This window comes from Hippopotamus amphibius, chromosome 5 (assembly GCF_030028045.1).
Source record: "Hippopotamus amphibius kiboko isolate mHipAmp2 chromosome 5, mHipAmp2.hap2, whole genome shotgun sequence".
Lineage (NCBI taxonomy): Eukaryota > Metazoa > Chordata > Mammalia > Artiodactyla > Hippopotamidae > Hippopotamus > Hippopotamus amphibius.
In genome coordinates, this window is record NC_080190.1 from 8455208 (window position 1) to 8472053 (window position 16846).

Below are 16846 nucleotides of genomic sequence, written 5' to 3' on the forward strand. Positions count from 1 at the left end.
ACAAAGCAACCGACAAAGGATTAATCTCCAAAATATACCAGCAGCTCATGCAGCTTAATACCAGAAAAGCAAATAGCCCAATCCACAAATGCGCGGAAGACCTAAATAGACATTCTTCCAAAGAAGACATACAGATGGCCAAAAAACACATGAAAAGAGGCTCAACATCACTAATTGTTAGAGACATGCAAGTCAAAGCCATAATGCGGTATCACTTCACACTGGTCAGAATGGCCATCATCAAAAAATCTAGAAACAATAAATGTTGGAGAGGGTGTGGAGGAAAGGGAACTCTCCTGCACTGTGGTGGGAATGTAAGGTGGTATAGCCACTATGGAAAACAGTTTGGAGGTTCCTTAAAAAACTAAAAATGGAACTACCATATGATCCAGTAATCCCACTACTGGGCATATACCCAGAGAAAACCATAATCCAAGAAGAAACCTGTACCATAATGTTCATTGCAGCACTATTTACAATACCAGGACGTGGAAGCAACCTAAATGCCCATCAACAGATGAATGGATAAAGAAAATGTGGCACATATATACAATGGAATATTACTCAGCCATAAAAAGGAATGAAATGGAGCTATATGTAATGAGGTGGATAGACCTAGGGTCTGTCATACAGAGTGGACTAAGCCAGAAAGAGAAAAACAAATACTGTATGCTAACTCATATATATACGGAATCTAAAAAAAAAAAAAAATGGTACTGATGAACCCAGTGACAGGGCAAGAGTAAGGATGCAGATGCAGAGAATGGATTGGAGGACACAGGGTTGGGGGGGGGGCGAGGGGTGAAAGGGTAGCTGGGACGAAGTGAGAGAGTAGCATAGACATATTTACACTACCAACTGTAAAATAGATAGCTAGTGGGAAGTTGCTGTATAACAAAGAGAGATCAACTCGATGATGGGTGATGCCTTAGAGGGCCAGGACAGGGAGGGTGGGAGGGAGTCGTGGGAGGGAGGGGATATAGGGATACATGTATAAATACAGCTGATTCACTTTGGTGTACCTCAAAAGCTGGTGCAAAAGTGTAAAGCAATCATATTCCAATAAAGAGCTTAAAAAAAAGTTCAGATTGCTCATGAATGGTGTGTATTGTCACAGAGAAAGGGAGGTTAGAGGTCATTTCACCATCTCTGCTCACACATGTTAACACTGCAGGGAGCCCACATCCCAATCCCCTTCCTGTTAAAACCATTAAGGCGGCTTCCAAAAAGGAAAACAGCTTGGCTTCCAAAATGCATTAAGAATTTGCATCTGCAGGAGCTCAGATTCCACACTGCCTGCCAGTGAGTCTCTCTCTGGCTAGGAGGCTGGTCTTGGAATAACAGGGCTGGTGGTATCTGTGTTAGAAAAGAGCTGCTCTGAATTCCTCTGCTTTCTTTTCACAGCCAGTGATGGGGATTACTGGCGCCTCCTGAACCCTGGAGAGTATGTGGTCACCGCCAAGGCAGAAGGTTTCACCTCATCCACAAAGACCTGCATGGTCGGCTATGACATGGGGGCCACACAGTGTGACTTCACGCTCAGCAAAACCAACCTGGCCAGGATCAGAGAGATCATGGAGAAGTTCGGGAAGCAGCCCGTCAGCCTGCCAGCCAGGCGGCTGAAGCTGCGGGGGCGGAAGAGACGACAGCGCGGGTGACCCCCCAACTCTTGAGTCCTGTCCTGGACCCCTGCAAACTAAACCACCCTGGTTGTAGCTCCATAGAGGACTTACTCCTTGTTGTTTTCTCTGTAATTCAAGAAGGGAGCATGTGTGCATTGCAAGTCTGGTCCTGACGGGAGACTTAGGATAGTTTCTTTGTTCCCATTTATCCAAATAACTTGGGCAGAGCAGCAGAGGAAGACTGGCAGGAGGACTCAGCAAGTCAACCTGGGAGTCAGAGAGGGGAGCTTGCCTGTTGAGGGCCTCCTGGCTGTACAGGAAGGGAAACTGGTGCTTCTCCTGTTTGCGTGACAGCAAGAGTTCCCTGTGCATTTGCAATTTGCACGGCTAAAATGGCAGCGTTCCCAGGCCTCTGCTGTCCCAAATGTTACCATTCGAGTTGCTTGTGTGCGAGTCTACCCTCTCTGGCCCCAGGACATTCCAAGCTGCTGCAAATAAATCCTGCACTCTGTTGACAATAGAGACATTACCAAGTGAGCATCAGTGTGCCTCTTGAATCAGCTTAGTTTCCCTTTCAACAAAGGATCATACTCATAAAAGGAGAGAAAGGCTGAGATAATTCAAGAGTGAGTGTGGGCAGCAGGCATGCATTGGGGCTCATGGCGTGCAGTGGGGTCCACAGAGAACCCCCCAACTTCCCACTGCTGCAGTAGTTCTGGGGGCTCCCTGGGTGGGGAGAGCAGGAGATGCCCACCTCCCTAAGGAAAGAGAGCAGTTAGCCTGGCTCTCCTCTTTGACCTGCTAGGACTTGAAAAGAGCTGGAAGGAGGCTTCCCGTCACCCATCTCTGTTCAATATAGTCCTCCTTTCCTGGAAATGAGCCCTCCTGAGCTGGCCTGACATCACTCTGGGAGTTATTTTTGGTGTGTGGGATGCCACACCAGCCAGATTAGACTTAATTTGATGAAAAGCTCTTAGAATTACCTGTGAGTATTGGTGTGGAAGAGGTTATTGAATCACCATGCAAAAAAATAATTCGTCTCACTTTTTTATTAATGTTGCTGCCTCACTGACCTGGGAAGAATAGAAAAATAAAGCAAAGGGTGAGATCCTTCCAGTGTGTGGTTTTCCTGGGTAGACTCGCAGCTGCCCAAATGCCATGCCCCACCCCCTCTTTCTGCAGTTTGTTACCCTGGAGAAGATGGCTGCTAGTGCGGGGCGTCCTGCACCCCTGTCAGGCTCTGTAGTGGTGCTGCCAGCTCTGTGCGCCCTACCTTCTTCCTGGGGAGTGCGGGGTGTCTGTGCTGGGGTGAAGTCATCCTGACACTTGGGATCCACTAGTAATTCCTGGAGCTGGCAGTGAGCATCTTTCCTGAAAACATCCTCATGTCACTTTTTAACTGTCTACATAGGAAATTGGCAAACTCTTCTTACAAAGGATCAGGTTGTAAATATTTTAGGCTTCGCAAGCCATAAAGTCTCTGTCACAAGTACTCAACTGTGCTATTATAGCACAAAAGCAGACATACACCATACATAAACGAAGGGGCATGGCTGTGTTCCCATAAAACTTTATTTATTACAACACGTGGCAGGGAATTCCCTGGATGTCCAGTGGTCAGGACTCGGCGCTTTCACTGAGGGGGCCTGAATTCAATCCCTGGTCAGGGAACTAAGATCCTGTAAGCTGTGTGGAGCAGAAACAAACAAACAAAAAAACGCAACATACACACATGGCAGCTGAATTTGGCTCCCAGGCTGGGGCATAGTTAGCTGACCCCTGCTATAAACCAGCATGTCCAGTAGAACTTTCTGCAGTGATGGAGATATTCAATACTGTGGTATCCAACACAGTAGCCACCAGCCACATGTGGCCATTGAGCACTTGAAATGTGACTCGTGCAACTTGGGAAAAGCATTTCTAATTACCTAATTTTAGTTAATATAAATTTAACTTTCAGTAGCCATATAGCTTTTAGCCACATAGCTCTCCATGAAGCCATGGTAGGAAAACCTTCCCCTTGCAGCATTAGATATGATCGATGACAATATAAAGCCCTTGAAGTGATCAACCAGCTCTGCAGTTCAGAAGGGTTAACCATTCCAAGTGCATCGGCAGACGGCAGATCATCAGGTCCCTGCCACATCCTACTGCGAAGCCGGGTCCCTGCAGTTGGTACCCAGATGATTGTCTCATTGCCAGCATCCTGCTCTGTAACCCGTGGGGCTGCAGTACGCCATCTGCCACCTTCAGGATCCTCAGCCCTTTGCAAGGCCTGTCTTCAGACTTAGCGCATTGACAGGGTCTTGGGCTTGCAGGCAGGAGCTGTGGCTTCCAGGCCTGGCACGACCCTCCGGTGTGTGGTCTCGGGCTGGGCAGCCTCTCTGGTCTCTCATCCGCTCCAGCAAAGTAAGCCTGTGAGCTTGATGGACTGTCAAGGCCTGCGTGGCTCTGGTGTCCCCCGATTTCTGGTGGAGAAGTGACACTGCAAATCCCAACGCTCTGTTCTGTTGGAGCTGCTTCTCTGCTCAGCCCCTTCGCTGGGCTCCCCGTTGGCTCCATAATAGTTCAGTGGTTCCTCCTTGTTGGGCCTCCTTCAAGCCCAGACCATCCTCCTTCCCCTAGTTTCTGGGGCTTCTCTCCGACTGGACTTCTCCCCTGCTTTTCAGCCAGAGTTACCCCTCCTGGATCCTGTGAGGGGCCGCCTGGGGCCTGTGCATCTCCTGTCTCTCCGCACAGCTGAAAACCTCCCTGCTCCTCCCAAGGCGTTTCTCAAATGCCACCCCTGCAGGAAGCCTTCCTCCCTCTCACAACACAGGCACGTTGGGACAGACCTGCAGGGCCCTCGGGGCCTCTCAGAGCCATGGCTCTCCATCCCTTTCCCCTGGGAGTCATCTTACCGCTGGTTCTCCAGGCCGTTGTCCCAGAATCTCCCCAAGAGCAAGAACGACATCCCCCTTGGTCTCTGCCACATAAGGCTGGCTCCAGGCTTCCTACTCACAGTGGATGCTCAATACATAGGTGTGGAATTGAACTAGCCTTGTGCATGCGCTGATTTGTTTATAAGATTCCCTTATAAGTTAAGGAAATGTGATTTCAGAAATTGAAAATCTGTAACTTGGATTTATTTAGTGTGTTTTCATCTCTTTGAATGTCTTCACTTTTATAAGTAAGTCTAAGACTTGACTGAGCAGAAACATGTCCAAAAGATTTATAGGAGGTTTTGCTTTCCATCTGGATGTCTTTCTATAGGGTAAAAGCAACACAAAACTTCTGCTTCTGGCAGGGAATCCTCTATTTATCCTTATTTTCCCACTCGGGGCCCAGGTGGCCACTGCAGCATTGCTCTTTTTAATGCCACCTGTGTTTTTGGTTAAAGGATATTTAAGAAGCTGTTCAAATCGGGATACTTCAGGGATCACAGCTCAGTTTCAATGACTTTAACAGGAAACCCCAGGATTTATTCAGTTTTTTTTGTGTAACAAAGATATTAAGAACAACTTTAAAACTACAACGTGTGGTGAATGTCTAAGTCACGATGTAGTGCAAAGGACGTTGTATTTACTTGGTATTTGGGTGGCTGGGCCGGAAAAGTATCACAGGTTTGCAGGTTCAAAATTGGCCCTGGTGGTCACCATCCTTCCTGGAGAAGCTCAAATTCCCGCTCCGCTTTGTGTTGGCATCCCCATGCCCAGTGGGGGAGTCACAATGGCTGGGGTCACTGCCAACCACAAAGCCGCACCCAGCGGGACTAGCCGGCACGCTGCCAGAGACAGGCTCCCCACAGCCCGATTCTGCAGCTGAACTCTGGGTACCAGGACAACCTCTCCAGAGGCCATGGGAGCTCTTCCTTCTGTCTGTTTATCCCCTGCCACATAGACACAGCTCCAAGTTCCTAGCCAAGATGCAAGGAGTCCACAAAAAATTAGAAAAAAGAAATCAGAGTTGGAATCCTTGGGATAGAGTCTTCCAGTGCCTTCTGGTGTGTACAGAGGAGAATGGCAAATCTTTAGAGCTGAGGGCACCTCAAGATCAATGAGTCCAAGGATGGAAAGCAGGTTTTATCTTGCAGGCCGATTCTGATTTATCAGTAGTAGTTGCTTGGAGCCCTGTGTTAAGAAAGATTCTGAGGCAGCATCCTGACTCAGTGAGAATGAATGCTGCAATTGATTAGTTACATCTGCTATGGGTATGGGAAAGGGTGACAGCAGTGATGCCTCATGTTTCCATCCTTGAACTAACCTAACCTCCCTGGGTTTAGAGATGGAAAAACCAAGGCCCATGGAGAGGCACCAAGTATCCAAAGTTGTGTCTCAGCGCACAGCAGAGGCAGGACTCTTAGAGCCATGCTCTTTCCACTGCCCTCCTGGACACTGTGATTAGGTTCTAGAGCAGCCCTGCAGTCTGTGCGCCTTGGCCTGACTTTCTTAGGAGCAAAGAAAGTGATGGAAGCCTTGGGAGTCCAGGTGCATTTGGGAAATCAGAGGACAAAAGATGGGAACTCTTATGTGATCAGCTTGTCTGGGGAAACTGTTAGCGAGAAGTTGATGGAATGTGCGATTGAGCCCCGAAGAAGCTGTCGGGCCTGATTCTGGATGCTTTTTGGCTGTCATAGCAACCTGTCCACTTCAGATGACCTAACAGCTGGTTGCTGCCCTGACTCCCGGCCCCATTTTGATTTTCAGTTAATGATGCTCATCAGAGGTGCAGCTCTGTGTCCTTGACAGCCAGGTCAGCTTTCTGAGGTGAGCGTTATGTTGGCGCTTCTTGTTACCTAATCTAAGATGAGGGCATACCTGGTGGAGGAACGGGGACAGTGGCTCCACTCATGCTCATTAGTGCCTTTGTTAGTGGGCCCTGTCTACATGTGGTCCATCTGTCAGCATCCGCGGGAGGACCTCTTTCTGGAGCCCCCTTCAAGCCGCACTCACCTCTGGCCCCTTTTAGAGCAAAGTGTTTAAGAGCATCATCCTTGGAGCCAGGAGATCTGGGTTGTAGTCCCAGCCCTGCTACTTACTCCCTGCACAACCTTGGGTAAATTATATAACCTCTGTGACTCAGTCTTCTCATCTGTAAAATGGGTGTAGTAACAGGGTCTGCCTCACAAGTCTGCTGTGAGGATCCACGCTAGGGGAATTTAGGCTGGCACCCAACACACTGCAGGCACTGAAAGGCAGAGAAGAAGCGAAATGTTTTCCTTCAGGTGCTATGCCCCTGGCACCCGACAGTATGACTTAATCCTCACAGCTGCACATAGAGGTAAATATCATTATTCCTATTTTTGAAATGAGAAACTGAAGCTTAGGGCATGCATCGATAAGTATAGCCAGACCATCTACTTTGATTTTTTTAAGTTAATTACTATGATGGAAGCAACCATCTTGATCCACTCCTTAATTTGCTCTGGAAACCTGCATGAGCAGAGTGGTGAGGAGACAAGTAAGAGCTGGGCTGAGGAGACAGACTACCCCAGAGGTACAGAAGCAGATCCTCCGGCCGAGGAGAATACTTCCTGCACGGCGTTGGCGTTTAATGAATTTTCACTGCATCGCAGCTTCCTGTCTGACTCTGCCTCACCCCCATTCTCTCTAGACATGCACTCTAGCTGTCAGGATCCCCAGATGGGCCAAGGGGACATAACAAAGTCCATTGTCCTCTGGGCGTTGTCCCCGTCAGCTCTAGGAAGTCCAGAGACTCCAGGACATCAGGCTCTGGTTCCGTGCCTTCGGCAGATTCAATCAGAACACACTACACAGGGCCAGGGGGATTCTTCTGGGCAATAAGAAGAGGGAGAACTATGAACCCCATGGAGAAACTTTCCCTGGTGCCCCCAGATCTGTGGAGGAACGAGGGAGCCCACGGGTCACTGCACCTCTGGGGCTGGGGGTGGGGCGTGGGCAGTGGGATAGAGAGGGAGGGGATGGAGGGGGATGGGCTTACATGTGATCCCTGCTGTTACCATCTGAGTGGTGCTGAGCAAGGTGCCTTATCTCTCTGAGATCTCCCACCTCTAAAATGGGTTTAGTAATCCCTGCCTCTCAGGGCTGTTGTGGAGATTCAATCAATGTTAATGTATTTAAAATGTTTGGAACCATCAACATCAAAAATGTCTAGAAACAAAAATGGACTATTTTTAGAGAAAAGTGCAGCCACTTTAGAAAACAGCCTGGCAGGATTCTTAAAATGTCCAACATGGAGTTACTATATGACCCTGCAATTCTGCTCCTAGGTATGTACTCAAGAGAAATGAAAACATGTCAACATAAGACTTGTGTGGAAATGTCCACAACAGCATAATTCATGGTAACCAAACGGTGAGACTAGCCAGATGTCCATCAACTGCTAAATGGATAAACGAAATGTGAGCTAGTCATACAATGGAATGTTATTCACCCACAAAAAATAAAATACTAATCCATGCTACAGCATGGATGAACTTGGAAAACATTATGCTGAGTGAAAAAAGCTAGTCACAGAAGACCACATGTTGTGTGATTCCATTTACATACACCGTCTCAAATAGGCACATCTATCGAGATGAAGTAGATCCATGGTTGCCTATGGCTGGGGCATCGGGAGATGGGGCAGAGGTAGTGGCTGAGGGGTATGGAGTTGCTTTTGGGGGTAATGCACGTGTTCTAAGATTGATCGTGGTGAATGTTGCACATCTTAGAAAAACCATTGAATTGTACACTTTAAATGGGTGAGTTGTATGGTATAGACTACATTCAATAAAGCTGTTTTTTTAAAAAAATGTTCATACCAGATTAAATAAGCATCATTTTCAAATATGACATTTCAGTCAAGACCTTGGTTGCACAAGTAATTTTCCCAATTATAGCCTAGTAAAAAGGAGACCAGGTTCCTACTGAACCCATGCAAACAACTATAGAACCATTTAAAGTAGGAAGACTCAGTAAGAGTTTTTGAATTCAGCTACTAAAAATCAAAGCAAATGCACTTCCCTTTGTAAGCTTATTCTTCGTTAGCTCGAGCACTTTACTCGAGGACAGGTCTCAGGGGTCTGTGAGGACAGGGCTCATTTAATAATACTACTAAGATGTTATTAACATGCAGTGCATTCATTGGTCTCTTCAAATGTATCCATAAATAAACATTTAAATAATTATCAATTTCAGACTCACAGACATAAAGAACAGACCCATGGTTGCCAAGGGGGAGGAGGGGTAGGGAGGGATGGATTGGGAATTTGGGGTTAGCAGATGCAAGCTGGTATATACAGGATGGATAAACCACAAGGTCCTACTGTAGAGCACAGGGAACTATATTCAATATCCTGTGATAAACTCTAATGGAAAGAATATGAAGAATGTATATATACGTATAACTGAATCACTTTACTGTACAGTAGAAATTAACACAAGATTGTAAATCAAGTGTACTTCAATAAAATAAATTTTAAAAAGTTCTATTTCAATTTCCAATTTAGAAAACATTGATAGTTATAACTCTGAAGTCAAAAGTGCTTTGGGGTCCTCTGTCACTTTTACGAGGACAAAGACACCTGGAGACAAAAAAACTTGAGAAATATTGCTTTAGGGCAAAACTACTCTTCTTGAAAAATAGTAGCATGTACACAGTTGTGTTTCCCTTCACTGTTGCTTCTGGTATAGCCTTAACTAATTATATCAATTATAATTTTCAACCAAAGTAAGTAGCTGCTCTTTCAGGCAGCAAACTGCGGGGTGGTTAATTGAGAACGATGTCACACAGCAGCATTTCAGCAACTAGCAGAGCTTGTGAATTGACCTAACAACTCTCTATAGCCACTTACCTCCCTTAAAGAATCTCTAAAAGTAGCAAAAATGTACATGTTCATTAATATGGTGCAATGAATATACAAATAAGGAGCAAAGGCCTGTGGATGCAAAACTCTGCTTAGTAATCAACGTTTCAGCCTTCACCTTGCTTAGCAATGATCTAGGTATCCAATGATTAGCCTGCAGTTAATGCAATTTAATGTCAGTCCAAGGGTTTAAATTACTTAGAGAGCTTGGAAGTTATCCTCAAGCTGACACACTACAAAACATAATTACTGTTGAAATATAGAGTTTGTCAGAATAATGCTTCAATCTAGTTGAACACAAATTTACATTTTTCAAAGACTTAAACATTAACTAGGAATACTGTTAGCTTCCTTGATAAGTAAAAGGGAATAAATCTAAGAAAAAATACATTTTACAATAAAAGTCACCTATTATACATATTATTAATCAATTAGAGAAGACATAGCCGTTTTTGTTAAATCAAAATTATTAAACTAGTCTCATTTGCCAAAGATCTACTTTAATTATACGGATTCCTAAAATGCTTCTATGTTAGCTTCGGCTAACGTACTTAATGTTTTAGAAGTTTAAGGGCCTTATTTTCTGATAATTATAGGAAATAATTTCTGTAAGTGTTTATAAACCAATCAGATCCTTGCTCCTTTAATTTCAGAGACTTTGCAACTTAGCTTATTAACAGCTTCTAGAGATAAGAAAACATTGAATACACAATGAAACAAAGTTCCTTCTGAACTACAGACACAGGACATAGGTATCCATAGACGGCTAACAGCTTCAACGCTACTATCTTAGCCACTGTTCACAAAAACTCGCAGGTCCAAATAGCAAATTGCTCTTCTCTTTCCTGGTAGGCACACACTTCTTACTTGATTTGAGTTCAAAATATACAAATGGTCAAACCAAAGACTGCTTGTAGGTGAGCTCTTATTTCCAACAGCCAGCAATGGTCTTTCCAGGTACAAGGCTGCCCTCCAGCTTTGGGGTTCCTTTTGCTCGTATTTGCGGAGCCAGAATGGGCCGGGACACACGCTCCCCTGGGGCAACCCCAGTGAATGACGGACGTGGTGTGTAAATACTCCGACCCCCTGAGCCCTGAGCAGGACACTTCTGAGTTGACTGCACGCTCTTTCCAGAAGTCCGAGCAGGGCTGGTCAAGGTCGCCCTTGGTGGGAATCGGCTTCATCCCGTCCTTGCTTAGATGCCTTCATTCCTGATCCAAGGTCTCCGCACCTTTACCTGGTTTTCCTGGACTCACTTCCCAATAAATCCTTCCATCCAAATCCTCATCTCTGAAGCTGCTTCTGGGAAACCCAACCTAAGGGTTTAGTTAATATCCCTTCATGTTTAGTAACTGAACCCTGGGTATATATTTAGTAACTGAACCTAAGGGTCATTTTCAAGGGTTAATAATATAGATGAGGAAAAAGCTACATTTCTAAATTGTCCTCGTGGGTAGGGGTGGCTCCACGCTTATAAGCTCTGGATGATGAGACATAAGTGAGAATTCCAGGATATGAGATTAAAAAGGAGGGCCTGCCTTTCTGTTCTCTCTCCTTCCTCCTCTGTCAGCCTGGAACAGAGACCCGAAGGCTGGCACTCGAGCAACCATCTTGGTTACGGGCCTGAAAGATGGAAACCACGCACTGAGGATGGCAGAGCCTGGGGCCTGGAGATACCAAAGTGCCCCCATATCAGTTCCCAGCTGTCTTCCTCTGGATGTTTCCAACCCACTTCGTTTCAGCTTCAGTTTTAGGTTACACGCAGCAGATCTTTATCCTAACTGACGCCAGGCTCAAATTCAGGTCTCTCTGATGCAAAAGTTAGCATCTCCAACCCATCAGCAATACTGAACTTAGGAACATTTTTGCATATATCTTTCTAATTTAGTCTGCCTCAGAACTTTAGAAACCAAAAGCCAAAATGCTAAACGGTGACTAAAAAGAATAACTGTTGCTGGGGGTATTTTCAGCTCCTGTGTTCAGATGTTGCATTACGCACCGAGGTCCTTCGTGGACAACCTCACCACATCGCCTGCTATTCCTAATGTTTCCCAAGCTGTCGCTGGCCACCGCCTCCTAATTCAGCAGCCATGGTTAAGGATTCTGGAGTGTAAAAATGCTTCGGTACGCTGACCTTGATGGAGCACGGACGCTGCTGTGGTCACACTTCTGAGTGGGAACTGTCAGCTCAGTGCATCCGTATCAGTGACCTCGGATAATTTTGCCTTTTCAGAGAAGAGAAGCATACTGTTTCAAAACATCGCTTCACACCTTCTAGCTCATCAATAAATAAAGAACTTTTCAAAATACTTCTGCTGGTTAACAGGAAGGTAAGGAGCATCCAAGGGTGTTTGCTTGCTTGTTCAGTTACTTCTTCAGGGATGAGATTATCTGTGTTCTAAAACTCTAGGAAAGCAATGTGTCCTGTTGCAAAGGGTTGGGTTTTGAGAAGGGTGGTAGAGGGGAGTGAGAAACTGAATATACAAATGGAGAGCAGCTGGAGCATACATAAAAATAGGATTCTGACCCACAATCTGCAGCCACCAGCCCAGGAAATGAGCCTGCTCTAAGTCAGATTTGCAGGAAGTCAGAATGCTCTCTCTTGTAATAATACAAAACGCCAAACAATAGCCCCGATAATAGTCAACCCAAAATAGCCAGGACTTGATCAATAACTGACACCTTCCCTAATTTCTGTCCCTGCTTCCAAGTTGGAACTAACCAGAGACAGTCCAATATGCCCCCAACCAATCACAGACGATGCTCGGCTTCTAATTTGTCTGCCTCAGCCTCCCCAGGCCAACAGCCTCCAATCAGGGCACACCTGGAGCTTTCCCTGTTTCCACTAGAAAGTTTTTTGATCCTCTGCCTGCCTTTGAATCTCTGTCAAAATGCAAGAGATAGTGGCTGCCTCCCTGCTATAGCCAGCCCCACATACACAGCCCCTGCTCGTTCTCGTGTGGGTGGTCTTCACTGGTTCCACAGGAGAGAGCTCGGGCATTGGAAGGAGAAATGGATTTGATGTCAGACTCTGTCACTCACTGCCATGTTGACTCCAAGCAAGTCACTTGATCCTGCTCAGACTCAGCGTTCTCACCTGCATAATGGGCCAGCAACGACGATCACGCAGGGTCCCTTCAGTGATCCGAAAAGAGGTGGTGAAACAAACATCCTGCCTGTGGCTGACTTGGACGGAACAGGCTCCCAGGAAGTGAAGGAGCTTGTGCTTTACGAAAGTTGCTTCCAAGGAATCAATTCTATTACCTGCAGGGTTTTTTGTTTTTAAGAAGTACTAGGTAAAAAAAATTTTTTCGTTTACATGGCATTTGTGGTTTACAAAGGACTTGCATAGTCATTATTTTATTTGAACATCCAGCTGGGAGTTCTTATCACCTCCATTATGCAAATGAGGGAGTGAGGTCTTGAGAGCACATTTGACTTGCTTGGTTGACCCACTAGTTAGGGCTGTGCAGGGGGAGCTGTGTAAAGCTCTTACATCCCCTCAACCTCCCCAGCCCTTTTAGTACAAAGAGGCAAACCAAACATGTTTGCTTGGCTCATGGGACCGTTTGTTTAGGATTTACAGCCTTCAGACAATGGTGTGAGGACTCTGACTTAGATTAGAGCTGCCCTCCACCGTGCTGTCAACTACTGGGCTTCCTCCACATTCAGCCCTTGGCTTGGTTCTTAGGGCCACTTTCTAGTTTATTCTCTGTGTCTGTCGTGATGACACTCAGTGTTATCAATGCAACAGCAGACATTTGGGATCAAGATGGGATGTGGGTGCTTTTGAAGGCTGTAAGGCCAGAGGTGCAGAAATACCCAGGTCTTTCCCTGTCAATCACCTCTCCCCATTCCCTAGAGGTTCCAAGAGGGTCCATGTGAGGGAGAATGATAGCAGAGCAGGGGTCAAGGCCACTCTATAGAGAGCTGAGCCAATGACGGTTTCTCTGGTCATAAACCAAGTCCTGCCCCACCCCCACTGGCCGTGTTGGACCCAGGAATTTCACAAGGACCCGCCCCACTGTACAATGAAGAGGGAATCCGAGTGAGGGCCTGCCTGTCTCCACATGCTGGGCATGCTTAGGTTTGAGTAGGGGCTCGAGAGAGAGAGAACAAGGGCCCCAGCCTCGAAATGTCATGATACCACCCAGTGGGAAAACACACACCAATGATTGTTGTGGGTTCTGACCAATCAAATGCCAGCTCAGGGGGCTCTGGAAAGGGGAAGTCCTGGGTAGGCCTTGAGTCAGGTGAGATCAAAGTACCCACCGTACCTCCTGGGATTAAGATGTAAAGGCATCTTATACAGAAATGAAATGCAACCACTCCAATGACCATGTTGAATGATCTTACCTTCTTCCATGAAGGAAATCTTATATCCTGCCCTAAGCAGCGTGTTGTGGATTCCCTTGAAATGAAAGTTTGTCATAAGAGAAGCTTTGTTGTCAAAAGCCTTTATTGAACGTCTGCTGAGAGGCACTGGGCTCCCAGCCACGTGGATGGAACACCGGCAGAAAAAGAGAGGCAAATCCATGGATTTGTAGTTTTAGAGGCAGGTCGATTCTCTGATGACTTGGGGTGGTGTAGGGCAGGGAAGGTGACCTTCAGTTGGATTTGGAAGATGAACCAGTCCACCCAACAGACCGAGAAAGAAAGAAGAGCAGCCCTCTCCGGAGAGAGGGGACAGTTTGTGCAACGTCACAGACAGACGCAAGGTGTGTTGTATTTGAGGAGCTGGAAAAGCATCCCACGTTAGAGAGGGAAAACAGTCAGGTGAGGACACACAGATGATGGCACAGAGGAAAGAAGAGCAGGCTTGTGCCAGGCCTCACGTGCTGGATCCAGGCCCACGGAGAGCTCGGCAGAGGCCACACCTACAATTCCAAGAAATGCAAGAGAGTGGGAGCACGGCTTCTTGCTGAGAAGCAATGGAAACATTGCAGAGAGTGGTTTCTTCGGTCTAAAAATGTGCATGTTAAAAACCTTTCTTTTAATTAATGGAGTGGAAAAGTTCTTTAGTTCTTAAGAAGATAAATAGGATTTTTTTTTTATATCAAGAAACTGCAGGACAAGCTTGAGGGTTTAATTGCAAACCTAATTTTGGCGAATCTGGTCCCTTTGTAAGCATTTGTCAAGCATCAGCTTACCCCGTGCTGTCCCCCAAGACAGCAGTGAAGCGGAAAGACTGGTGTAATTATTTCTGTTTTACTGAGGGGGGAAATGAGGCCTGGGAATGGTCTGTAACTTGCCTAAGCTCTTTTCAGTTTATTGAGAAGCAGGAATTTTGAGGGAACAGCATTTAGTAAAAGGATAGATAGTTAAAAGGTTTGCAAGATGGGAATTTGGAGCACAAGAGGGTCCACAATGGGATATTTTGTCTAACTGTATGCCTTGGTTTGGGGCTCCCTGAAAATAAATCTGAGTCAGGAACTTGGGTGCAGGGAGTTTATCTGAGGGCTGATCCTAGGAAACAGGAATGAGAGAGCCAGGTAAGTGAGGCAGGAAGGAGAGGCCAAAATAAAGTTGCTGCTGTTGGCAATGGCTGTCCATGCCCCCAGCATCTTTGAGAGGTGGGCAGATGCCTCCTGCTATTATCCATGTGAGGGACAGGAGGCCACATGAGGGACGGGAGGACAGGGCTGGTGTGAGGCCTGATGGGCTCCTGGGTGTCAGAGAAGGGCCCAAGTGTGAGACTCAAGCAACACAGAGCCTTGAGAAGGACACTGCCAGCAGGAAGTGAGTGTAAAGCTCAGATGACAGGTGGACCCAGGGGCACTGGCACTGGTGGCTCAATGCATCTGCAACCCCGAGAAAGGCACATGTGAGACGTGGGTCCGGGAGACTGACTCCTCGTGCACGTGAGGACTAAGTGGAAGATGCTCTAAATTCACCACCACAATGCCCTGCACTAATGAAGACCCCAGTGATCTCTGTTCCCTCATCTCCCTGATATGTTGCAGGAATCCTATTCGTTACAAGGTAACTGGAGGGCAGCAAGTGCCCTGAAGTTGAGCTGAACATTTCTATTCATTGACTCATTTACTTAAAGGCTTGCCTGAAGCCTCCTGTTCCCTAGGCACTGTGCTGAGGCCCTGGGGTACAGCAGGGGAGGAAATGTTACTGCATCAGGTCCAGCTGCTCGTCACTCAAAAATCAGAGAGAGAGAAATGTTGGTAGAAAGGAAAGTTGCTTTTAATTAGAATGCTGACAGTCTGGGGAGATGGTGGACTCAGTGTCCCCCAAACACCACCTCCGAAGATCCTGCCCAGCCGTGACAGTTTTTAAAGGGAAACGGGGGGGTCATCTCAGCTAATCACTGAGATGAGGTTCAGAGTCATGGCCAACCCCCACTGTGTGCAAGCTTGTGTGCAGGCTTGTTGACTTCCTGTGATTTTTCTTTAGATGCTCTCATGTTCACACAGTTTGTTCACGAGATTATTGAAGGGGAAGCTAGGGAAGAGATCTGGTCATCTGTTAATCACTTAGTGTTCATTTCCACTTCTTTGATCTATGGAAAGAACCAACAGATTAGGCAAAGTACTGTGTGATCAAAAGATGTGGGTGGTGTGCTAGGGCCAGAGATGCGTAGAGCACGCGGGTGCCTGGTTTAAAGTTAGTGACAGGACAAGAGGGGCCCCTGTGGAGAGCTCTTTCCTACCAAAAGCTGCTTTCTGTCCTCATGGAAATGGCACTATCCGGGTGTTCTTGGTGGTGCCCTGTGGATTATAGACCATCCATGAGCTCACAGGTGCAGGAAGTCAGGTGAGGTCATTCCTTGTCAAATGAACTGATGTGCTGAGCTAACTTGCAGGTTAAAGTCATCCAGGAAGGACAGGTGGAAAAAGGTCTCCAGGATGTAAACCTCTTTATCCAAGTAAGTGGATTCCTGGAGGGAGATAGGAGGCCAGTAAATCTCAAGCCTTCCTGATGGGAAAGGGGGTGGTGTAATTAGGAGATGGATGTCCTCTAACTGCAGGGGGGTGAGACGTTCTGGGGAAAACACACACCCCACACCTATGAGGTCCAGCTAAGTTGGTAGTATCAGGGAGGAGGAACTTTTCCTCTGCCCAGCTAGGTCCTCCTGGCTGGTCTAAGAATTAAATTGACATGAGACAGATTAATAGGAGAAAATCACAGAGAAGTGTAATAACATGTGACCATGGGAGAGACCCAGGAAAACTAAGTCACCAAAATGGCTGAAACCCTCACCTTAGATACCATCTTGAGATAAAAACAGAAGAGGATGTCAGGGGTAGTCATTTGGGACTTCAAAAAGGTGGAAGGCAATTCACCTGGAGATGGAAAGGTAAATATTTGGTCAATAAATGTCTGCCAGGCCTGCAGAGACAATGGACACAGAGTGGATGCTAATATCTAGGCCCTGTTCCGCTAACACTTCTGGCTGTGTTCTCTG

General features: G+C 46.5%; 1 protein-coding gene across 1 annotated transcript in view; it reads left to right on the forward strand.

Moving 5' to 3' along the window:
• The window catches only part of CPXM2 (carboxypeptidase X, M14 family member 2), a 125994-nt gene extending 123258 nt beyond the window's left edge, over positions 1 to 2736 (forward strand). Inside the window, exon 14 of the mRNA XM_057737399.1 lies at positions 1405 to 2736. Coding sequence (XP_057593382.1) covers positions 1405 to 1658 — 254 coding nt within the window. The 3' untranslated portion in view covers positions 1659 to 2736. The remainder of the gene's footprint in view (positions 1 to 1404) is intronic.
• The last annotated feature ends 14110 nt before the right edge of the window (positions 2737 to 16846 follow it).